The 25,198-nt window shown below is 51.8% G+C and overlaps 1 protein-coding gene across 10 annotated transcripts in view; it reads right to left on the reverse strand.

The window, feature by feature from the left end:
- Positions 1–430: 430 nt before the first annotated feature.
- ATP6V1C2 (ATPase H+ transporting V1 subunit C2) overlaps positions 431–25,198 on the reverse strand; it is a 45,715-nt gene continuing 20,947 nt past the window's right edge. For 5 of the 10 annotated variants that reach the window (XM_081069541.1, XM_081069539.1, XM_081069537.1 and 2 more), the window contains exons 4-14: positions 22,687–22,772; positions 17,825–17,919; positions 13,557–13,648; positions 11,018–11,116; positions 10,418–10,486; positions 8,329–8,421; positions 8,152–8,245; positions 5,606–5,743; positions 4,666–4,763; positions 977–1,109; positions 431–706 (exon numbers count right to left, since the gene is read on the reverse strand). In XM_081069541.1, the coding sequence (XP_080925667.1) occupies positions 617–706; positions 977–1,109; positions 4,666–4,763; positions 5,606–5,743; positions 8,152–8,245; positions 8,329–8,421; positions 10,418–10,486; positions 11,018–11,116; positions 13,557–13,648; positions 17,825–17,919; positions 22,687–22,772 (1,087 nt within the window). In that variant the 3' untranslated portion in view covers positions 431–616. The remainder of the gene's footprint in view (positions 707–976; positions 1,110–4,665; positions 4,764–5,605; positions 5,744–8,151; positions 8,246–8,328; positions 8,422–10,417; positions 10,487–11,017; positions 11,117–13,556; positions 13,649–17,824; positions 17,920–22,686; positions 22,773–25,198) is intronic. The other 5 variants (XM_081069546.1, XM_081069544.1, XM_081069543.1 and 2 more) reach the window with 1 other exon arrangement.

A 25,198-nucleotide genomic window follows, 5' to 3' on the forward strand; every position in this document is an offset into this window, starting at 1 on the left:
CTAAATTCAGTCTGATGTTTAGCCAGTAAGTTAATGTTATGAAGGGATGACCCTGCTGTCTTCCTTGCTGTAAATTTGTGATTCACAGACGCCATCTGGATGCCTGCCAGCACAGATTTTAAAATGCGTCCAGCTGCATGTATGAAAAGCAAAGCGAATTTATACAGAAGGATGAAAAACAATGGGTTGTCAATTGAGAACTGCATTTTATGCCCAACACGTTGTCTTTGGGCCATCAGATTATTAGGAAATAGAACTGGTTATGCAATTAGCTCAAGGTTTTTAGTGTTGTTTCTAAGTCCTCACAAAATGTCCATTAAGACATGAAATATAGCAGCAGGCTTCCAATTTATGGGCAGTCCCCATTTATGTAAAACATTCAGAAAAATGAAGTTTTGAATTAAGTTAGAATATGAGTGAAGACACAATTCAAAGGACTGAAGAGTATTTCTTTATTGTAACTTACAAAAAAATAAATACAACTGTAACTAACTTTTGTGAGCAGTTTCTCTAAAAAAAATTCTAAATTCTGGAGGACACTTGAACTGTTCTGGCTGAGGGAAAGAAGCATGTGGAGTCGTCTGCGTGAAATGAAAGCGTTGTGGTGCCGCCCATTCTAGTCCAGGAGACTGAGATCAATGTGGAAATAGACGTAAGGAAAGTAGTCTTGGTTATTGAGTTGCAATCCAGGGATCTCCACGGATGCCTACAAAAGAAGACAAGGTCATGCTCCAAGTGCATAAACTAGTTTCTGGTGTTGATGTTTTGGAGGACGCTCTCTAGGCACTGACCATGTTTTCTGCCCTGCACAGCCCCCCCCTCCCGCCCCAGCCACACACACACACAACCTCTTGTACTTTCATATTTGTGAAATGTAGATTTTCACAGTACTCTGGCAAGTAGCATTTTGCAAAGGTATCTCCCATGTGGAGAGGCTGACCCAAGAAAGGCAGCTGTTTCTGGGTCATATACCTACATCCAATAGACTTGCAGCTGCTACTTCATCCAGATGTCTGAAGACGGAGTTCAGAACCTCTCTTAAACGCTTGGTGGATGACTTCTTATGAGGCTGGAGGAGCACAGCCTGAAAATTCACTGGGAGTCCATACCTTCTCAGACAAAATACATAAATACGTTACTCCAAGTGCAACTACCATGTTTCCCCGAAAATGAGACCTAGGCGGACAATCAGCTCTAATGCATTTTTTGGAGCAAAAATTAGTATAAGACCTGGTCTTATTTTACTTATATAAGACCGGTTCTTATATTAATTTTAGCTCTGAAAGACGCATTAGAGCTGATTGTCCAGCTAGGTCTTATTTTCAGGGAAACGGGATGAGTAAAATGAACTGGACAAGAAATAAAAGAGTAGGTTCTAATAACAATGAAAAGCTTTAGCCACCGTAGCTTGAGAAAATAAAACTCAGCTGAGGAAAAAGTGTAGGGCCAGGGGTGAAACGAATTACTGGATCTTTCTGGGTAGAATCTCTAGAACCTGCTAACCCACTCCTGACAGTAATAGTTCTTGACTGGAGCCAAGGGTCTTCCCTGGCCGTGTGTGGTCATTACATGGTTGAGTGCACAGGGTGAATGGAGGCATTGGATTGATGGTTCTGACCCAAAGCATTTGTCTAAAACCCAGCTCAGCTGAGTTTTCGCCAGTAAAAGAGCAACAACAACAAAATGATTCATCAAGCTTGTTAATTCCTTTTGTTGAGTTTGGGTGGACATTAAAGATTTTAAGTGCACTTTGTGTATCTGAGTACATTTAAAATCACTTGCTGGCAGCTATTCCTGTGGTGTTATCCAAAGACAACTGAGTACTGTATAAATAATAAACATGCATTTTTGTGACTCAGCGTTTATTTTTAAATACACTGTCAGCAAATGCTCAGATGTTCCATCCTTATCACCTACATGTCTTCATGTTCCTCGAGCCAGGTGTGTGAAAGCAGTCCTTAAGATAATACCCATTGACTGGCCTGACAGGGAAATGATTCACAGGGGCACGATCAGTGAATGTGACTTAGTTTTGATTTCCCAAGCAACGTCCATAAATTATCCCCTGGCTCCCAAACTTTCCCAGTCCTCCTTTCTGGCTGGTGATGGTGCAGTGTTCAGTGAAATACCGAGATCTATGTGATGTAAGAAGGTAAAGGAAACGTAAATACGTGAAAGTGGGCTTGTCATTACTGTCCCTCTCATCGAGCCTCAGGACTACCTCCACCTGCAGGTCACTCTGAGAACTCTGGAGCCTCCGCTCTGCTGCAGGAGTCAGTCCACGTACGGTCCCCCCTTCCCTTTACCATAACACCATCTTGCCCTGTTTAAAATAAAAACTTCCTCAACTCCCCAGAGCTCTCGTTCCAAACTTCAGTATCCAGTGTTCTATGTCACCCAGTTGCCCGTCGCCACTACACTCGAGCTTCTCCCGCCACCAAGTGCCTCACCGCCCAACCCCAGGGACATCAAGCACCTTACCCTTCCATTTCTGACTCTTCCCTCCTGCCTCTGACTTCCTCGTGGGCTTCTCTGCCTCCACTGCTTAAATGTTGGGGTTCCCTGAGGTGCCCCTTTGGTTCCTTTCCTCTATGTGACACCCCCTGGGTGAGCGCAGGCACACACATCAATCATAGATGGGTCCCTCATATCTGCTCCCCACCAAAGACCACCCAAGGTCCAGGCCAATGAGCCTCCTGGCCGCCTTCTCCGGTCTCACCACAGCCCCACCGCTCACCCGGGCCCATTCCCATTTTCCATTTTCATCTTGGCCGATGTAACCCTCGTTCACTTCACCCTGAGGGTGAACGAACTTCCCTTTGAGGTCAGTCCAAGGACATTCACATCTACTCTGTCCAGCTGTGGGCCAGACGATCGAGGTGGAGAGGCAAGGCGGCTCAGCCCTCCCCTGCAGCTCCAGTGGAGGCGAAGGTGCAAAACAGGCTGAGAGAAGGAAGACAGAGCAACAAGCACTAACTGGGGCAAAGAGCAACAGGAGGTCAGAGGACGCAGGTGAACGTTACCTGTCTGTCTGCTCTAATGCGCTTGTGCAACATGCATTTTCTGAGATTATGCCATAGGATGGAATGTGAAAAAATCTTTACAAGGATCGAGTAGCTCTACACATAGTTTTGAGACTAATACGAAGCAGATGAGAAAAGCAAGTTGCAGGATATTACATGTAAATGATCCCATTTAGCGGATGAGAAGAGTCTTCAAACCATCGTGATTATTGTGGGCAGTGGGACCATGGAGAACTCGTCCCACAGCATACACTCCTGAACTGAATTTCTTTTACACCATTCATGTATTTATTATACAGCTGTATTCAGGGCACTGATTTTCGAGCAAGCGGGGCTGGTCTCCACCATGGATGGCTAACACTCCAGATTAGCTTTAGAACACAACGCCCTTCAACCCAGCACTGCAACCCTTTCCATTACAGACTTCTGAGATGGGTGGGGAGTGGGGGGCGGGGCAAGGAGCCACAGTCAGCTCTGATCTGTGTGGACAAAACCACACTGGCAGCCACGTGGAGAGTGAACCGGAGGCATGGACCCAAGTGGGAGCCTATGGCACCAGCCCCGCAAGCTGAGGCGGAAGACAAATGGAAGAGAAAAAGCAAAGGTGGGCTGGACGGTGTGGTGGAGTGGGGTTAGGAGGTGAGGACGAGGGAGCAGAGGTGTCCATGTTGGCCCTGAGGTTTGCGGGAAAACTTGAAGCCACCGACAGGAACAAGGAAGCTGGAGGAAAGGGCCGGGAGTGAGGATGAGCCCGATCCCCAGGAGAAATCTATGTCGGGAGACGAAGCATGGGCAGGAAAGGGAGAGCAGGGACAGACGGCCAGGTAAATCGCTAGGGGAGGAGCATGGAGCAACCTGCAGTGCAGGCAGGGGAAGGGGCCAGGGAGACCACCAGACAGCGTCCGAGGGCCAGAGGAGCATCTGAGCCTGCTGGACAGAAGCTTTCAGAAGAAGGGTGCAGCCCGCCACATGTGTGTGACAGCACATGTTGAAAGCATGGCTGAAAAGCAGGCTTCAGAAAAATACTTCCTGTTTGATTCCCTTTCCATAAAAGTTTAGTAAAAAGTATGCATATCTGTAAATTTAAAAAGCCGAAAGAAAAATCTGAAGGAGTACACACCAGCATGTTAGCAGTATGTTCACGTGGTGTTAAGATTGCAGGTGATTTTTATTCATTCTTTGTGCTTATCTATAGTTTCCAAATTTTCCACAGTGAACCTATATTGCTTTTTAAAAAAAAAAAAGTAAAACAAGTTTTGTTGGTGGTGGTTTGGGTTGGGTTTTCCTTTCTTGTGCTGCCTTGGGTTTGGGCCTCACAGGTCATGGTCCGAATGCTGGTATTTCTCCCAGGAGTCCCCAGGCCTTGCAGGTTGTGAGGAGGGGTGCACAGAGGGACCAGCTGGGGTGAGGAGGAGACCCTTGCAGGAAAGAGGGTCGCAAGTCTGGCAGGAAAGAGAGCAGCAGACAGCAGGGGCCCAGGGGCCGAGGGAAGGTTTACTGGGCTCAGGGAATCCTAACACGTTGCCAAGAGCCAGAAGGAGCAGAGGGTGGTGTCCTGAGGAGGATGGCGGGGCCGGAACGGGGAAGGGTAACTCAGGTGGCCCCAGAGCTGGCTCCTGGGCCAGGCACCTCGTCCACCTACCTGAGCACGGACTCCACGAACACTCTCAGTGCCTTGATGTGGATCCAGGCAATAAAGGCTTCGCTGAAGTTCACCTTCAGCCAACGCAGCAGGGGGCCCTGCAAAGACAGGAGAGCCATGGCCACTCCGCCCAACGCCAAGCCAAGAAAGGACACAGGATTGGCAGAGCGAGCCCTGAGCTGAGAAGAAACGCCCAGGGGCCAGCAGAAGCAGCAAGTGGGTCGGACAAGGCCTGGGCGAGGCCCAGGCCCACGTTCTCCAGGGAGCCTGTTGCCAGGGTAGCTCAGCGGGCCAGCCACCTGGCAAATGCGTGGGGCCACCTCAGACTGGGCTACGGGGGTTGGGCAGCCCCTGACCTCAGGGCTTTCAGCAGGCAGCTGACAGGCTTCTGTCTGACACTGCACTGCCAAGGGGCCCACTTCATCAGAAGGCTGGCCCAGTCCCCGCGTCATCCACCACCTGCCATTTCCAGTGGCTCCTAGCAGCCCCACCTCACATGACCACAGCCCCACAGGGCCATGGCAACTGTCGCTAATGCTGGTGTGGCCGGTCATCTGAGGGAGTATTGGAGCAAAGGCTCTGACCTCCCACCTGATACCTCCAACTCCCCAAAGGTCAGGGGTGGGTCCAGCCAGGGCAGAACAGCAGAGCTGCCTGACCACCCCCGCCCCAGCCAGGGCCTGCCCCCGTCACCAGCTCCAGCCACCTCCAGGCAGGGCAGAGCACCCTGGCCCGCAAGCACCAACCACTGCTGAAGAGGCTGAGGCAGCACCAAAGAGGCCCTACAGATTAAGAGGAAGGCACCATTCTGGACTCCTTGAAGATGTCAAAAGCCACGTTAGAGAACAGAAAATGCAAGGATTTGTTTTCTCAGAAGACGCCTGTGCTGGCGAGGATAAGCGAGCCAGGGAACCCCAGGGCTCCCAGGGGGGTTGCTTACCTCACCCTCGCCCTCACACTCTCTCTCTCTGTCGGTGTGCCCCGCAGCGGGCCTATCAGGGTTACCTAGCGGGGTTACCTTAACCTTGTGGTCCGGGAAGGTAGATGATCCCTTTTTAAGAGCAACACAGGAAGTTTGCTAAAGGCACAGAAATGATTTATTAATCTTTCAGGAAACATGCATCACAAACACAGAAATAATTCTCTTTGCCTGAAAAGCACGGGAAGGCAAGCTCAAGAAGGCTGGCCCATCCTCAGGATTTGGGTGTTGGGTGGAATGGACATGTGACGTGTGACCATCACCCCCCAGGCGGGTGTTAGAAGTGTCTGGTTCCATATTCCATGGAAAGAGCCAATTGTTGGCAGAGGGGTCAGTTCCCACATCCCCTCCCTCTGCTTGGTCTCCATCAGGACCTTCCCCCATCAGCAGACCAGGACAGGGACAGCTGGGAGGCGTCAGTGCAAAAGGCTCTGCCTGTGGATGTCTGTCTGTCTGGGCTCGGTCAAGGAGTCTCCACCAAATCCAGCACATGGTAACCTCCTTAGTGATCAGGGTGCACTTAAATATGCTACTTGAGGAAAAACAGGCATGCTCTTAGGACGTGTCACCCTTTATCATCTTTCTGTCAGATAAGTGGCAAGCTCAGGAACATCCCACCCTGTGCTCTCAAAGGGGATTGATGACACCCAGGACCCAACCAGTCCCCTCCGGTTGACAAGCAACCAAAAGGATGCAGGACGCGGGTCATACTCACCTACAAACAGGCTAAGGGCTAAGAGTCTCAAGAAGCTGGGGTGGGTCTTACCCCAGCTGTCCCCTGTGACTGGGACACAGCGAGGACATCGCAAGGGACTAAATGTTTCCGAGTTACTGTGTCTCCTTCCGAGCTCCAGTTGCCCACCCCGAGAGACCGTGGCACAGCTCCCCGGGGCAGTGTGGGGATACAGAAGTCTACACCATGTAAAAAAGTGCCAGCTGGCAACCTGAGACCCAGGTGGCAGGTGTCGGGCTCGTGTGTCACCTTGATCCTCAGGGGGTCTGTGCCAGCGCACAGGTGTGTGCCAAAGGTCCAACCTGACCACCTGTCCTTCGAGCAGGGCCTAACCGCCCGGACACTTGTGGAAGCTGCCGCTCTCTGGCTCCTATCCAGACACTGCAGGAGCTTGGGGCCAGGACTGAGAACAGGGAAAAGAGACAGCTGGAGCGTTCCCAGGTATCAGGGCTTCAGGCTGCGGGTCAGGAAGAAATCTTTTGGATTTCAGTGCTGATTGGTGAACACCTTTCCTGCCTGGGTGGGTGGGCCTGAGGCCTCGGGGCCCAGGGCTCTGGCTCAGCCCTTTGTCTCAGAGGATCTGAGAAGTACGTGTGTTCATCTGGTGTTCACATATGTCCATACACGTATGTGTGTGTTTATGCTTGGGGGAGTTGAAGTTCTCCACAGTCATTTTTATGTGCCAGTTCCCGTTTCCTCTCAAAAGGGACAGGCCCATCAAATGGGCCTCTGAGAACCCCATTTCAGCGGCCCCGTGCTCACTCCTGAGGAGCGACTTGTCTGGCGACTTGTCTGAAAAGGCCATTGACCCAGAAAGGTCAGGTGGGACGTGCAGAATGCCCCAGCCGGAAGCTGGGGAAGGCTCAGGGCAAACACTTGGCCACAGGGGAAGCGCTCTTGCTCTTCACCCAAGCACGTACTTACAGCTTTATGTTTATACATGGCCTTTTCCTCCGAGAGGCCTGGAGTACATTCTACTCATTCTTTCCCTCCTTTTTGCACTAGAGGTAGATGCTCCCAGAACGCTACCTGGTGGGGCTGGGGGAGGGGGCCTGGAAACACCCCCCCAGACAGAAGCCCCGTAGCCCAGCCACCACCACCACCCACTCCCCACGCCCCCCTGCAGCTCACCACGTCTGGAATGTGCCCATTTTACAGGGTAGTAGAGTGCCTTTCCCTAGGCTACACTGTTCACATTTCAAAAACGAAAGTCTGGTTTCCTCTGTCTTGAGCTCAGCTGCCCTCACACGTGACAAGTTTCTGAGTGGCTATTGTGGGAAGTCTCAAGGATAAGCACCCACTCTTTGCTAAAAGCACAGGGCGGGTAGTGTAGGATGTCACATCACACCCAGAAATCACACCACCAAAGACAGCGGGGTGACCACGGGCCTCCCTCTCCGAGCCGGTGGCACTGTCTGGAGCCCTGCCTGCTTTGCTCGACTTCAGGGCCATGAGGCAGGTTCCCTTTCCCCAGGGAAATGCTCATCACCTCTCAGAGCCTCAATTTCTCATCTGCAAAACTGAGCTAAGGGTCCCTTCCTGGAGGGCGGTGCCAGGTGAAATCTGGCACGGAAGGCACCCAGCACCACTGCTCACGGCTCATTATTTGTGCCTGTCACCTCTTCCCAAACCCTGCTCTGGCAAGCCCAGGAGAGCACCTGTTCCTGGGTGGTGTGTGCCCAGCGGAGTGGGGACAACGGAGGCCTTTGGTGGGGAGCAAGGAGGCCCCTCAACATCTTGCCAGAAAATCCACTGGCCGCTGTCATGTACTCACATATTGTTGCTTCTTATCAGACAGCAATCTGGTCATCTCTTCCCTTTCCCTTTTAATTTCTTTTTCATCATAGTAAAATTCACGGACAGTGAACCTTAAACCAAGCAAATGAGAGGCTTTCACTACGAAGCGTAGCGTCAGAGCAGACACCCCGGAGAAGCCCACCAAGGCCCTTACTTGTTTTCTTTGGCTTTGGTTTTGAAATCGTCAATCACTTTTCGAAACAGGGTCACCGTGAAGAGGCCACCCTCCTTGTCCTCAGTGATCAGCCTGTTGGAGAGAAGCATCTGCTCGCTGGACTCATTCCCAGGTCCCCACGCTGTCCTTTCCCTCGGCAGGCAGGTCACTGCAGAGGTGGCTTCTGTCCCCTCAGCCCGGTGGCCCACACACAGGGCCCTGCCAGCATCGAGCACAGGGGGACCAGGACCTCACTACTTCTAACTGTGCTCTTGGCCACCTGCTGTTCCCCTTCCTCTCCTGCCCCTTTCGCTTGTCCTCCAAGCTAAGGCCTCCGGCCAGCAGGCCACCAAAATGCAGGCCCCCTGAGAGGAGAAAAGGACTGGAATCCAGCTGTGCAGCGACCTGGGGTTTGGCTCCTGGCCACGAAACGCCTGAGACATGAAGCCACTCCTGCTCTTAGTCACCGCATGTGCACACAGGTGCCCCTGGCTCTGACGTGTGATGGTTGCAATGAAGTAGGGCGGATGGAGTACCAGTTGGTGGCAACCATTTCACAAAGGCCATTTCACATCCAATGTCACAGTGTTCTAATTAGACACAGCTAATTAGACGACACACCTCAATGTGAAACCTCTGTGGCCACTGTCCCCAATGGTATGGGGGTTCTTGGGACCAGTGGTCTAAGTGTCTCTGAGTCCTGCTGGCCAGATGACCTGATAACAGGAGCCCTCGGGCCCAGGCAGGTTGTCGTGGGCATGCTGGCTAGGTCACATTTCCTGTTTCTCAGAGCCCACACCCATAGGGGCTGACCCTGGGCTGCAGAGAACTTTCCAGAGTGACTTCTGCAGACTCTCAGGTGCCCTCTGACAGCACAGGGCCTGGGGGCTCTGGTCTGAGAAGCCAAGCCTCTCTCCCAGCTGGGGTCCCTGGCACTTGGCAGAGGGGCAGCGTTGGAGAGCAGGGAATGCTCCTGCCAATCAGGCCAGCTTCAAGGGCCAGCTCCCCTGCCCGTCTGTGCCCCCTCCTTCTCCCCTGCAGACATGGCTGCCCCGGGCTCATTCCTCCAGCCTTCTGTGTGAGTTCAGGCTGTGACTGTCCTGTTCCCTGCACCCCTCAGCTTAGGTCCTGATTGCTATCTGCTGTGAATCTGTGACCCTGGGAGACACAGCCTTGCAGCAGACACCTCAGGCCAGAAGCCTCCAGGCTGGGAGAGCAGTGGGCAGGGCTGCCCTCAGGGTGAGCTCTGTGTGGTGGGAGGCAGATGAAAGCATGGCTGCCCAAGCCTCACTGTCAAGTCTTTTAAACTTACAAACTATTTCAGACATAACAAAAAGGCATAAATCATAATACATACCTATGTATCTGCCACCCAGCTAAAGACATCAAACAATTGTCATACAGTAGAAACCAAACCCCGTGTCCTTTTTCCCCAACTGCATTCTGCTGTCTGCCCCCAGGTCACCACTGTGCTGACCTTGGCGTGTCTCATCCCCAAAAGCCCCCATAATTCTGTGCACTCGCATGTGCCCAAGTCACATGTGGTTTAGTTTCGTCCATTTCTGAAGTTAAATAAAGGACTTCATGCTGTGTGTATCGTCTGCAGCTGGCTTTTGCCACTCAACACCACGTAGTGAGATCTACCCGTGCTGCTGTATGCAACTCTAAATTGTTGGCTTTCCCCAGTTGTGTGGTGGTCGTGGCTTGAGTATATTCCTTTATCCCTTCCGTCACTTTTCCAGCCCTCACAGGCCACACGCTGAGACTGTTTTCCGCCCTTGACCCACTCTGCGGCCATCATGGCCAGGCCCTTGCTTCACCCACAGGTGGGGAGAATAGACACCGAGCTGACAAAGTAGAGTGGAGGGCAGCAAAGGAGGGTCGGCAGGGAGGGCTTCCCGGAGGCGCCGGCAGGGAACCAGGGTTCTGAAAGATGGAAGGAGTCTGGAGTCTGGCATGTGGCTCGCTGTGTGCCCATGAAGAAACTCCAGGCTGAGGGACTCTTGGGCACAAATGTTTGGTGGTTGCGTACCCCAGAGCATCCACACGTGTCCCAGGGCCCCTGGGGTCAAGCTGGGATCTCACTTACTTGGTTGACCGAGGGACCACCATGTCTGAGAGGGATTCGTAGGTTTTTTGCCATTGTATGTAGCTTGGTCTGTGAGAACACAGAATCATTCAGTGAGTTCTGCAGAAAAGGCTGTGGGGTGTCTTCAGTGTTTAGGAAACTGCACACCTCTTCTCCCAAGGGACTGAGGTGAGTAGGACTGGGGCTAGAGAGAGCCCCAAACCTCCTCTGGCATCTCTGAGAGGCCCTGAGCACCACAGAAGGGCCTGTGTGGGGGACTCAGCCAGTGGGACCTGCTGGGAGCTTTCTAACCTGGCCCTGTGTGGCCTTGGGCCAGACAACGGACCATAGCCACCCCCACCTGCCAGGCTTGTGAAATGAGCCTGTCTGTGGCATCTGGCACATAGTAGGTGCTCAAGAAATGGCTGCTTCTGTCACTGCTATTACCAGCACAAGCAGTGTCACCCTGCTTCTGTTACCACCGCACAGCTGCCACTTAGGGCCCTGGGATCCGGGCCGTGGGGGGCCTCTCCTTCCTCTCTGTTGTGCAGGGCCAGTTTCCTTTCATGATCACCAACACAGGGTGAGACCCCAAACTGCCCACCTTCCCAGGCCACTTACTTGGGGACAATGACCAGAAGTGTGATCAGATACTCGGAACCCAACACAAAGTCTTCTTTGTTCACAATATCGCTCAGTGTCCGAGTGAAGAGGTTCTCCCTGAATCCATGTGGGACAAAGGGGGTGTGATCAGCAGAAAGACCCATGGAGGAAGCACACAGGTGGGCATAGCCACAGCACACAGGGCCTGGGACAGGAGGGGCAGGCAGGAAATGGGGAAGGCTCAGAGTGTTCCCTGGGGAGGGGCGGAGGCTTGCGGCTCTGTCTTCTGGGCGGCCAGAACTGCTGTGGCTGGCAGGGCCTCCGGTGTTATCACCCGTTACCTGAGGGGCTGCTGAATCCAACACCTCAGTCACCTGTGCTGCCCCGCCGCTCCGGTGCAAGCGGGGAGGGGCCCGCTGGGGGCAGGCAGCTTAAGTTACTCAAGCGTCAACACAGTGGCTGGCTGGCAAAGCCACCTGGGCCATCCTGGGCAGGGACAGGCCCAGGTAGAGCTCCGGTTCACTTTACACGACTTACAGGCCCAGCAGCCAGGGGACACTCACCTGGAATAGCTTTCTACGTGCCCAGTGGAACCTGGTCTGCATCAAGGTCATGGTATTTTTAGCACATGGATCAAAGCTGCTATATCAGCAAGTGAGCCAAGACATAGCTAATGAGTCTGTCCCATTAGCACACAGGCCCTGATACTAGCTAACATATTAGCACGTGGCGCTTCCCAAATAAATGGTTCCTCAAGCGCTTGGCTGAGGCCGAAACTTTAGGGAAAGTGCCATCCCCCAGAGGCTCTCCAGCCTGGCCAGGACGCCTGCACTTCTCTCCTTGCCCTCCTGCGCCGTCACTGGTGAGCCCCTTAGGGTCCCGCTACAAGCGCCCTATGCATGTGCCCCCTGTCATGGTACTTCCACGCTATCCTACACCACGGAGCTCACCTGTTGGCTTATACCTGTACCCCCTGCACAAAACAGACTTTCCACAAAATATTTGTTGAATGAATGATTGTACGAGCTCTCGAAGGACAGAAGTTATATCTTATTCTGCTTTGTATCTTTAGGGCCTAGCACAAGGCCTGAGAGTATCGTAGGTGCATCATAAACGTTTATCGAAAGAAGAGAAGAGTAACAGAAGAGAGAGGTAGAGACGGTTTCCCCCTCTTTACTCATCCCCCCCTCACTCGGTGTGTATGTTCAATACATCAGTCAGCGGTACCGGGAGTCAATGAACGGACTTCACCAGTTGGCTGAAAAGGTTGGACCAGATGTTTGTTCAAGTCCCAAACAATTTTAAGAAGTCTATAATCTGGGGGTGCAAGGGGATGGCCCACCAGGTGAATGGCCCCATGGCCCATTGGTCAATGTCATGATGAATCTATGCCAAGGTCACCATTTAGGGCTCTCTGCCATTGGCGCCCTGCCATTTTCCCATCCTCACCCCTCCCTGGTAGGGCCAAGTGGGAAGGCAAAACTCAGCTGGCGCGGATTGAGTTCTGATACAAAGTCAGGCAACCAAGGACAGTTGCTAGTTGAAGTGCCTGTTTCCCTCTTTGGTTTTAAATTTCCCACGAATGTCCTATTGGCTTTTTTCACAAGAAGACAGCTGGCCCAGTGACTATCAGAAGAGAGAAGCAGAAGTAGGAGGAACCTCCCTGGTGACTTTTTCCTTTGCTCACAGCAGTGAGCCAATCAGAGGGATGGCTGTCCAAGGGAACAGCTGGTTCTGAGCTCTCCTGGGCCACTTCTCTTCTCTGGAGTATCTTCAGAGAATCGCCAACGGAAACAGATCGAGAATCTGGGGACACTGGGAGGATCCTCCGTGCCAACTCAGCCCTGTTCATGAGCCGCTTCCAGCCTCCCCAGCAGAAGCTCAACTGGCTGCTTCTTACATGCCTCCAATAACAGGGAGCTCACTGCTTCACAAGACAGTTAAAGCATCATGACACTGGGCTTCTGTTTTTCTCTGGATACCTCCTCAGCACTTTGGTGACTGGTTGTGTCTGCTGGGCCAAGCAGTCTGCTCCCTCTCCCATATGGTGTTCGTTCAGGTGGGGAGAGAAGGCACCTGAGTCCCTGAGGCTGCTCAGCTCAGGGAGTCTCTGCGGGGCCACTGCCCTCTGCTAGTCCTCACAAAGGCCAGGCAATGACAGCCCTGCCTCCTGCTGCCTGTACTAGGAGGGGCCTCTGTAAAGCCTCCACAGGGGAAGGATCTTGGGAGGCTCCAGGTGTTCTCAGTGACCTGGGAGAGGTTGGGAGAGGGAAGGAAACACCTCCCAGCATTGTGTTCATCTCTGGGCGTAGGCAGGGAGGCGCCATCAACCCCAGCTTGGGCCTTTCCTCATGGTCCTTCGCTCCAGGTCTTCCTCTCCACACAGTTCCTGGGGAGGCAGGAGCGCCTCTGTGTCTGTCTGTCTGTCTCGCTCACTCTCTCAGATACACACCCAGGCTTGGGTCACCCAGTGACCTGACCGGCTCGCACGTGTCTCAGCCCTGCCAGGACCCTGTCCCAGCCAGGCTCGGAGGTGCGAGTGGAACACGGCACTCACCTGGATTTCTTCTCCAGATTCTCCAGGTTGGTCTTCAGAGTGTTGTAAGCGGCCGTGCGGGATTTCAGGTCAGTCTCGATCTGTGCCAGTTGCTATTTGGAAAAACAAGAGTTTATACAATTGGTCAAACTTTTCAAAATTGCCACAAATGGCTCCTGGTGCCCCTAAGAAGAAAAAACAAGACCCCTGCCCATTTGCCAGGGATGGGTTACGTTTCTCCCCCTCTGCTCTCTGAGACGTTCCACGTTTGGCATAAGGCCAAGGGAGGCAGAAAACAGGGGAATACCCCCCTTTGCAAATATGGAGGCCCAAGGTACAAGTGGCTCTTCTAGGATGACTCAAGGAGCTGAATCTTCTCCCGACTTCAAGCTCCCACCGCCCTCCACACCATTTGTTCTCAGGCTTTGCCAGAGGTCAGCTCAAGCCGACCCCCATCCTGGCTTCTCTGTGGACTTGCCATGGCTTGGCACTGAGCGCGCCCAGGTCTCCAGGCTCAGCTGAGTCCCACACTGCTGTGGCCCCTTCCGGCTCTGCACAGGGGAGAAGGCTCCTTTGAGCTCGGAGGCAGTCACCAGCCTGACTTACTGTCAGGAGAGCCCCTTGTCGTAGAAGTTGCAGGACCATGCCCCAGACCCCCTCCTGCGGTAGGCAGGGAATGAGACAAGCGGAGGCCCAAGGCCCAGCGCTCCTGCCTCAGGTGCCCCACTGGCCCAGCTGGGCTGATGTCTCCCCACAAGTGCTCGAAACAGTGAAAGAAAAATGCTTGCCTGAGCCCAATTCACTGGAAGCCCTCAAAACACAGTAGCTGTTAAGACAGTTTCAAAAGAATGCTCTGAGGTCACTGACAGCAGCAGTCCAGGGCCACGGTGAGCCCCTAGCCTCCGGAAATTTAAAGAAAGGCCACCAGCCCCTGTCCCGCAGGGCCCACACTGCGACAGCAGAGCCCACAAACACGGTATTGAGTCCACAAATCTGGCACCCATGTTACGCTGGGGAATACTGTGCACGAGGTAGGTTCCTACACCCTGACCACGTGGAGGCGGGGCCCGTTCCCAGGCTCCTGAGACACACTGTGACCTTCTCCTCCCACTTCTCTCTCCTCAGCCCATGGTCAGTGACATGTCACTGGTGGCTTGCCATCGCCGCGGGGGCAGTTTTCCCACCGCGTCAGCAAACGCAGCAGATCAGCACATGCTGACATGGGGACGTCTCCAGAATCCTTACATGAAGAAAGGGGACAACCTGTGGGAGATGGACAATTTTGAGTTGAAAAATATATAGTTTTTATGTAGATGGAAGGATCTACTTTCAACGTTGAAACATGGGCTACCTTTGGGGCGGTTAAAGGGAGCAGGAACGGACGATGATGTCACGGGAGGTCTCTTCACGTTTTTTCTTTACATTTGGGTATGTTTGATTTTGGGGGGTTAAGAGTTACAATTTGTTTACAATTTCGAAAAATGTCTTACTTTGAAATGATTGTAGTTTCTCTGGAAATTGTGCCAGTTTTCTCCATTGGTAATATCTTATATAACAACAAACAGCACAATATCATAACCAGGAAACTGACATGGGTATAATCCACGATCCAAAATTTATTGGTTTTTTTTTTGAAAAGGAAAAAAAATCAAACAAGGAAATTCTGCAATGTCCTCATTTTTCTGATTTCACCACAAGCCAATGAAAAACTACAGAGGGTGTTTGGGAACCAGTGAAACGGTGATGGGAGCGAGGGCTTTGGGACCCAGTCAGGCCCAAACCTGAACGCCAGCTCCAGCTCTGACCAGCTGTGTGACCTGCTGTCAGCCCCTGAACCTCCCTGAGCTCAGTGCCACGGAATCACTGTGCACAATTCCAGCCCACTCAGAAAGGCGAGTCCTTTCCTCCACCAGACCGAGATCCTCGAGGGCGGCCGGGTCATGGTCATCTCTGCACCATCCAGAGTGGCCAATACAGGGCGGTGCTCTGCCAGGCGTGTTCAGCAGAACCAAACAGCCCTGCCCTGCTCCTTCTAGACGCATCCCACCACCCAAGGCAGGCAGAGGCCTTCAGGGCCTCGTGTAACACCCCTGGCAGCACCCAGAAATGTTTCCGGGTGGCAGAGATGCCAGCAGCCAGCACCCCCAGTGGGTCTGCAAGGAGCAGGCCCCCGGCCAACCACGGTGGACCTGCTCGTGGTGGAAGAATACACCTGCTGTTACACCGGTGAGATTTTTGGGGCTTTTTTGAAACTACAGCATGCCCCCCGCCTGTGGAGACTGACAGAGCCACGCTGGGTGGCTCCCTGACCAGGTGACAAGCTGCATGCGGTGTGCAGGGCCGGCAGTGGGTGGAAGCCCTCCCTTATGCTCACGCCTCACGCCTCTTCATTTAAGTGGGGGAAGGCGGCTGAGTTCCCAGCTGTTGGGAGGGCCCAGGGCCTCGCTTGACTGTGTCAACACCGGGCTCCTCCCAGGGTGAGACCTGCTTGGTCACCCAGAAGACACTACTCAACACCCAGCCACACAGCGACTTTTGTCTCCCCGCGGTTCTCCCAGCAAAAGGAGTTCCTTGGCTAGGACAAGTCCAGTTAACAGATTTAGACCTCTCACTGGGGGAACAGGCCTGGGCCGGGGCTGAAGGCATCACACATGTGCTCCTGGGGCAGGCCTCAGAGAGGCTCTTTGGCAAGGGCGCCACGTGCACAGGAAACCGAGACCTGCATTCCCACCCCAGAGTGATACCTCAACCCTGTAGGCCCTGGGGCAGGCTGCCTAGGCTCAGCCAGCCTCCCATCTGAAATAGGAGGATGGTGACACCGACCTCCCAGGGGTGACATGAAGAGTAAAAGAAATAAAAGAGCCCAGCGTGGTGCCAGGTCTGCAGCAGTGCCACCAAAACTGCCCTCCTCCCCCTCCCTGCTTTCCTGCTAAAGTCACTCTCTGGATTGCCCTGGACTAGACGGAAACCAGGTTTTGCCCTCTACCCCCCTCAGCTGATACCCCGATATGCTCTGGGGCCTTCATTACAGGGGACTCAGAGAACAGCGCTGACCACCCTGCCTGGTTCATTAGCACAGGACAGGGTGCCAGGCCGGCCCCACAAACTACCATGTGCTTCTAGGTTGGTGGTGAAGGTGCACAGGTGCTCCAGGCAGCCCCTCCTCGAAGGGCCTTTCATAATCACTGCCCAGTTGTCCCAGGAGGTGCTGGGACCTCTGTGATGAAAGAGCAGCTGCGCCGATTCCTGTTTGCTCAGAGACACAGCCGGGCACCAGCCTGCCATGAGGAGATAGGCCAGACTGCACAGGGACGGGTCCATCTCCGTCACCTGGCCCTCCCAGCCACACCCAGGTGGCTCTGTCACTCTGAGCAGACAACAGGAAGGCTTTGTTCCTGGCCTGGCTAAGACTCTCTCCCAGACATCTGGGCCAGCAGGAGACATGACACATGAGGGGCTTGGTGTATCGTACAGGGAGGGGGAACAGGAAGTCATTAACTGTTAGCACTCATCGTCAGTGAGACAAACAGGAGTCACATGGCTGTGAGACCGCCACAGTGTCCCCAAAGACCTGTGCCGCAGTGCTTTTATTCATAAAGCAAAAGCTGGAGGGCACTGCTTACCAAGATGGTGGAACGATGAGGTCAGCACTTACTGGCCTCCCTTTTGTCACTTTCACCTCAGATCAGGGGCAAGAACCCCAGCAGACATGTCTCAAGAGTTAGGGCTCCTAAGCCAAACTCTCTACGAAGCAGACAGTTCTTGTCAAGAAACAATCACCCAGGTAGTGGGGGGTGTCAGGTTCTAGGAGTAGGTCAGGGTGGGGTTGACTCTCCAACAGTACCTTTTAAAAAGAAAAGAGGTGGCGGGGAGCTCAGTGAATGGGCACAGGATTGGGGTCAGACATCGGTAGCTCAGAGAGCCCATCGGTCTAAGGGACTGTCCTGTGAGATGCAGTCACCCAGTCGGGTAACGGGGCTAGAAGACACTGAGGGCGGGCACGTGGTCACCTGTTCTGTTCCCAGGGCTGTCCTGACAACCATAGGTTTCTGACCTTGCCAAGGGCATGGAAGACCATTCCTCAGAAACCCACCGGGGCCTGGTGAGGGCTGGCAAGAGGCAGATGGGATGGAGACCCAACAGAGCTAGAACCCAACCTCCTGCCTCTGGCCTCCTGGAAAGTGCTCTGCTTCGCCCGGGTCTGAATGCCACATAGATCCACCTCAGATGGTCAGATGTCCCCAGTCACAGAAGTTTAAGTATGCACAGAGAGAAGGCCCTTCTCTTACCTTTGCTAGAGTGTCCACCACACTCACCAGTGGCTGCTTCGCAGGGTATTTGGCCATGTCCCATTCAAAGTGGGTCACAAAGGACGTTAAATCAACTGGAACAACACAAACACATTTCAACAAATGAGTGGCACTCTGCGGACGGAGGTGGCCTGAGCTTGAGCCATGTGGAGAGATCAGAGGACAGACTCTGAGACGGCAAACACCGCCCAGGAGAGCCGAGTACTGAGCCAACTGGCTGGCCAGCGGCCGTATCCGAAACCCCTCTGAGAAACATACCGCCAGCCCTAGGGATACTGTCACAGGTGCACTCCTGTGCCCCAGAATCTCACTCAGACGACCCCAGAGACTGGCATTTGGGAGATCCTGCAAAGTCAGGAGATTTTTCTGAGGGCACCAGGCTAATTCCCTGCCTTTTCCAGTTGCTTCGGCCACATGCCCCTGCTGGGTTATCGTTCTGATTTGAAGTACCCTGAAGGCACACCAGAGAGCCCCCAGCCAGCCCCCGAACACTGCCCAGCCAGTCGTGGGTGCCACCTGCTCGCAAGACAAGCCATCTTCCTGTCTCCTGCAACCAAGCACTAGACAGAGGTGATTTCAACAACATGATCTGTTTCAAAGAAGGCATTTTAAACATGATCAAAGTGCTGGAGTTTGTGAATGTGGCTTTTAGTGTCTGGCACTAATGTGCATTCTCAGTGTAGGTCCTTTACTTTTATTTAAAGTGTCCTCATAAGAAGAGACACCCCATGTGCTCACACAGGCCATGTGCAGACACAGCTAAGGACGCGGTTCTCGCCAGAAAGCAAACGTGCCGGCACCTTGAACTTGATCCAGCCTCAAGAACTGTGAGAGATGAATGTCTGTTGTTTAAGCCCCCAAATCGGTGGTGTTTTGTTGTGGCAGCCTGAGTAGATTAATACAGATTTGGGAATTCATTTGGTATTAATATAGATTTGGGTATTGCCACACTGCTGCCGGGAAATGACTTTGGAGGAAGGACCCAGACCTGGGAGGAACTGCATTAATGTCTGGATGAAAGCAGGGGGTGCGGTCAGAGGTGGGCCTGGAAGGTTGCCAAGGACTCCTCCTATGGCAGCAAGAGTCCCTGATCCCATTTACTGAACCCTGCTGTGGGCCAGGCCCTGGGCAAGCACGCTTATCACACACCTCTCCTGCTGGTCACACACTGATAGGTAGGAACCATCACCCATCGCACAGGCCAGGGAACAGCCAGCCCCCAGCAGGAGACACTGGGCAGGCTTTGGGATCTCTCCCCCATCCCGTCACCCCTCTCCCACCTCCAGCACACCATGGGCACCCAAGCCCAGGCACCCTCAACCCCTGATGCTGTCTCTCACTGCTGCTTTCTGGTCCTTTAACACCAGCATGGAGACCCACTCCTCCTGAAAGCCTGCCCAGTCGTCCCTCCCCTGCTGGCCTAGCACGTGGATGCTTGCCGATCCATCACACTGACGACACTGTCTGATCACCCCTCATTCTCTGGCTCTTATGGGATCCTTGTGTCCCCAGAGCCTGTCACAGTGCCCGGCACAGAGCAAGGACTCCACACACACACAGACCTTTCTAATAACCCTGGTGACTGTTCTCACTCACTAACTACTCAGGTTGCTCAGAAGAGATACATTTCAGACCAAGCTCTTATCTCCATGGATTTTCACAAATTCCAAGTCCTTTGTGGTATTCAGACCAAAAAGAATGAGTTTCCTGTTTCCACGACGATTATAATCCCTTTGCGGCTCAGCCCCTCTCCTTGTGCTGTCCCCCAAGCTCTCGGTCTCCATTTCCATCACAGTACGTATGGTGCTATGGGTCTGCACCCCAGGCGAGCAGCCCGGGAGGACGATCCTTCCTGAATGCCCAGCATTCAGCACAGTGCCTGGTACTCGACAGCTGAGCAGGAGTGTCCGGTGAATGAAGGAGGAGAGAAGGGCGAATAAGGAGACCACTGCAGACCTCCTGCAGAGGCCTGGGACTGTGGCCTCCTCCAACACCTCCTCTCCCATATCTGGAATGCCAGATCCAGCTCCAGACGCTGACCATTGCCCTAGATCACTCATCCAAGGGCAGCCTTGCCCCATCCACGCACATGACCATTGGTGAGAACATGTTTGGGGAGGGTCCCCCACCTGAGAAAGCAACAGCCTCCTCTACCTTCCACTACATCCAGCACTGCAGCTGTCACTGTGCCTGCTCAGGAAAGAGCCAGCCTCCCCTCCCCTGGCTGAAGTTGGCAAAGCCCGATCTCTAAGGGAGCAGTGCAGGGCTTGAACGGACGGCCTGTGCATTCAGACTATGACCCAGACAGGCTCGCTCGACATCAAAATATGCTGCATACAGCTCTTCAGCAGCAACGACCTCATGTGAGAAATAAAGCCAGGCCTTCCTGCAGGCAGTACAACAAAGGACCTGTGACCAGGACCTGTGACAACGCGGACTAGAGCCCGGAATGGGGCCTTCCGGTGTTCACGACTTCTGTGCACTTTCTAGGGCCTGGGCTAGACAATGCTGTGTTTGCTCAGCTTCTGGTGACATCAAATGCATCTGTGCCCTTCCAAGCCTAGCTCAGCTAGGGGCAAAGAGAAAACAAAAACAAAAGGTGCCCAGGCAAAGCTAAGAGCCTATAAAGGGATGAAGTCCACTGACAGGGGAGAAAACCAAGACCCAAGGCCACACAGTGCATTGCGCAGCAGGACCAGATCTAACGCTTCCGAGGTTGGGGCTGCTGGCCCTCCATGCAACCCAAATTTCCAGGTATGCTCTGGAGGAGATCGGATTAAAACCCCACCTGCCGGGGCTACCCTGAGTCCCTCCAGTTAGTTCCGTCAATCACCAGTTCTATGCTCTGAAGAAGAAAAAGATTTCCCCATCCAAATGCTATCAGGAAGCCTAAACCAAACTAAGTTTGGTAAGGTCGCTGGACTGGAGTACTTTTCAGAGCCTTTACTACGCCCTGGCACCCTTGACCTTTGTTGGAACAGGCCTGGAGTATAGAACAAGTCTTGGAAGTCACAGGGACCCAATGCACAGGACGCCTAGAGTAAGGAAACATATTAAACAAAGCTGAATGCCCTCCTCCTGAAAAGAGGCAGCATCTCTTAGAGTTGGTGCCATCTGGACTGCGGATGGACGTGACAGAATCATAACACCTGATATTAAGTAATGTGACTGCTGAGTAGAATGTAAGCCCTTGGATCACTATTTTAATGTAAACTTGAATCCTTGTGCCTTAAAGACCAGGTTTTTATGTAGAAAAGCAGTTCTCAATCATAAGTCAGCTCTTCCGTCCAGGGCCCTAGGAGTTACCTGCTGGGAAATGAGACCAACTGATCTTTTTAACAAAATAGTGTTTTTTCTTTTTTACTAGCGTTAGCTAGAAATCTCAGTGTAGCAAACAGATTGCATTCCAATATGTAAAGATTTGTATTCGTCCCAAAAGGATTTGCGGGCTCCAGTTCTATCAGCTTGAGAAGGTAGGAGAAAACACAAGGCAAATGGCTCCTTCTAATAGCTGAAACCAGGAATGGCTTGTGTGGACACAGGGGCTCCCTCAGGAGGCTCAAGAGAAGCGGGCTGCTTGTACACGTGAGCCCCATCCAGGTGGCACAAAGCTAAGCCTGGCACTTGAGCTGCCGGGGCACACAAAGCAGCCAGCCTCCATGAGCAGGCAGGAGGACGCTGGGAATACCATCAGGGAAAGAAGTACACTGCAAGACCAAGATGCAGAAGTCCACCTGGAACCTCAGAGTCAAAGCATCCCCACTCCAGGACACATGCAGAGCTTCTAGAGAGGCAGGGGACACACGAGGAAGAGGGGAAAGGAATAAAACAGTTGCTGTGTCATATGGATATCGAGACCAAGCTACGAAGTTGTGTCGTAACCTGATCACTGTACCCCTACAACCAGACCAGCGTCCACCTTCCCAGAGACATGCAGGGACCACACTGAACACAACACGGCAAACAATGCATAACCTACTCTTTAAACATTTCATTTTTTCCTTCAAACCTGCAATGTATTAAGGTGGCGTTACTCAACCTCGTTCGCATACAAAGCCAAGTTCAGGAGTACGAACATTTCCATTTGTCAATTTAAACAAGCAAATAAAAAGCTCTTTAAGGTTGCCAGGAGGTGACAAAATATAAATTTCTGGGTAACAAATGATATGAATGGTAAATATAGAATCTATATTCTCATTTTCAGTACATATACATGCATAAAATCACAGGGTTAATTAACTCTACAGATATTAAACACCTAATTCTAAAGTTTCTAAAGTCGCAGACTTTTTGTCTTGCACATTTTAAGCGCATTCACATTACATGTACGCAATTAATGGACCAAAACCTTTTTGGTCTAACTCTCATTTACTGAGCACAACTTAAGACTTCAGCCTGAGGTCTTCAGCCTGAGCATGTGAAGGCATTTTTCAGCCTCATTTGGGGAAAGGGGTAAATCTGTTGGGGGGTGGGGAACAGGCTGGAACTTTCCATGCAGGATAGAGAGGAGACTGATAGAGGTGGGAAGGGCCAAACAACCATTAGGCCCCCACTGAACCCATTTCCACTTCAAATTGCATTGAGGACTTTAGCTATATGGTAAGAAATGCTGAACGTTTTAGAAAGGAGACAACAGGATAATACACTGGCAAAGGGGTATGTCTTTAAAACATTGGTGCTGTTGAGCGGAAAGTGGGGTGTATGGCCTCTGTCAATTCAGAGGCTCGGGGGTTGGGGACGTGAGTGTCACTTCAGTCATCACCGTGTGGTCACAGCTAGGGCTACCGATGGGCCAGCAGGAGCTGAGAAGGCACTGAAATGAGAATCCTCGAGCGACCTACCTCCGTTGGCCAGGAGATTCTCCTGAACCTTCCCCTTGGCGTCTTCCATTACTTCCACCACGCTCTGGGCCATTCTCTTTATAAGGCTTTGGGAACAAAACAAAAGGCTGGTTAGAGTAGGAAACTCCCCTCAGAACATTCTCAAGCTCTGCTGGCAGGAGAAGGAATGGGTGCCACACTTTGGGGGAATAATTTGGCAATATGAGAAAGAGACTTAAAATGCTAGTAGCCTTTGAACCAGTATTTCTACTTCTGGGAAACTAGCTTAAGGAAATAGGGCAAACATAAAAAGCTTTCTGAACAAAACGATGTTCTTTGCAGCACTGTGGCTGACAGCGAAAAATTGGAAACTACTGGAAGGTCAACAACAGGAGATTGTTGAAGTAAATAATGGAATATCCAGCTGAGGGTTTATTGGGCAGCCGCTGAAAAGAAGAATCTCTAAAACGGTGGAACAAGGCATGCATTATAATGTTAGGTGGAAAACACACAAGATACAAACTTATATAGAAAATACGGATGCAACTATGTGAAAATGTTCTTCCTAGTTTACCTATTTTCTACTATAACCAGGTATTGCTTTTATAGTTAGATAATTAACCCTTTTTCATCTCCAGAAAGTATCCTGAATGCTTCAGAAAGTATGAGAAAGGAAAAGTACGGGATTTGGAGGCAGAAGGACTCAAATGTGCATGGCTCTGCCAATTACCAAGTGTATGATTTTGTGCAAATTTATTTAATCTCTTTGAGCCTCAGTTATCTGTAAAATGAGGGTGATACCCATTTTGCAGGATGAGTATAAATACTAATATAACTAATCAGGCACCGAGCATCTAGTAACAAAGAGTGTACTCTGCGCCTGGAAGCTGATCAATTAAAAGCCAATCAGAAAACATGACAATCTAGGATCAAAGTCAAAAAGTTCTGATGATCCAAACGATTGCCTCAGTCCCTTTGTCCAAATTCTCCTGGCTCCTAGGAGGGAGGGGGTGTTTGCAGGTCATTGATTTCCAAATGGAGAACATGGTCTTCTGCTGTTACAGGCACTGGCCATGTTGGCCACACAGGGCGTGGAGGCCAGGGGCCAGGGCAGGGAGGGCACTGAAAGACCCCAGATAAGGAAGAGAGCGAGGGAGGGAGGGAAGCCACTTGTTTTCCTATTATGGCATATTTCCAGAAATTAACACTTCCACTGTATGTGACTGAGATTTTCTTTTAATAACACCTATCATTTAGTGGAGTCTACCAAGTGCCAAACAATCTATAATCATTATCTCATTTAATCCTCACAAAAATTCTCAAAGATGTCTATTACGCCATTTTACAGATGGAGAGACTGAGGCCCAGAGAAGTAAGTTGCCCCTCCATCTAGTCCCAACCATCAGGTCCATTGGTGGACTCCAAAGCTATTGGCCACCAGGCCGCACTGCTATCTTTACAGTCACTCTGGCCCATCCTCGGCTTAAATCTCCATATGTGTTGGCATTTCTTAGAATAGTAGTTCTGTGTCTTACTAATTATAACTTGAGCAAATTACCTAACTAATCCCATCTATTTTCCCAGCTGTAAAATGGAGATGATACTGCTTATCTCACATGGTTATTTGTGGAGTTTGGTGCGATGCATGTAAAGTGTCAGGCCCTGAGAGTTTGGGGCAGATATCTTCAGAGGTGCTCTTGGCAGCCTGGTGGAGGTGGACACCATCCTGGCTATAGCCTCTGGCTCATGGGTAGATTAGGCAGGAGATGGGGTGGGTCGGGGGAGAGTGAGTGTGGTTCCCTCCCAGTTCCTGTAACCTGACTCCTCTCATCCCCTCTGGCCCTCCATCGTAGGGGTGTGACTCCACCTGTCCACCTGTCTGAGTTCTGATACCACCCCCCTGTGGTTCTCCTACAGCCCCACACGACAGTCTGGCGCTCCTCAAATTATCCTAATGAGTGGGTCTTCTGTTATCTGTTAGAACACTGACTTGATAGATAAATTCATTCATTCATTCACTTATTCTTTTAGCAAATTCCATATATGAGCCACCTGTGTGCCAAGCAGGGTTCAGTGTGGAGAACAGAACAAAGTCCCTGCTCTCAGAGAGTGTTTATTGTAATGCTGTCAGTGGCTCCTCTTTATCAATATTAGAGTGACACATGCGAGTCACTGTCTCCTAGTGCCATACCCCCTGTAATACCTTGAGTAATTATTTGTTTACGTGAAGGTAGTAGTAAGTCCAGCCCCTACCATAATGCCTGATGTACAGCTGCTGCTCAGGAAATGTTTGTTGAATGAATAAACGAACTCTGGCGCTCCACCTAAAATAACACACATGCTTCCTTCCTAACTGATCTAAAAACAGAACTCATCGCTTTGTTAATGAAATGACTCTGCTGCTCCCAACTTTAGCCTTGATAGAGTTTTTAACTATAACAAGTATGGCCGCATGCCTGCCCTTAGGCATGTCCACCACTCCGAAACATCTCAGAATAATGTGGTCTGACAAAGCTTAACTGCTCGAAAAATC

This window comes from Rhinolophus hipposideros (assembly GCF_964194185.1).
Source record: "Rhinolophus hipposideros genome assembly, chromosome: 12".
Classification (NCBI taxonomy): domain Eukaryota; kingdom Metazoa; phylum Chordata; class Mammalia; order Chiroptera; family Rhinolophidae; genus Rhinolophus; species Rhinolophus hipposideros.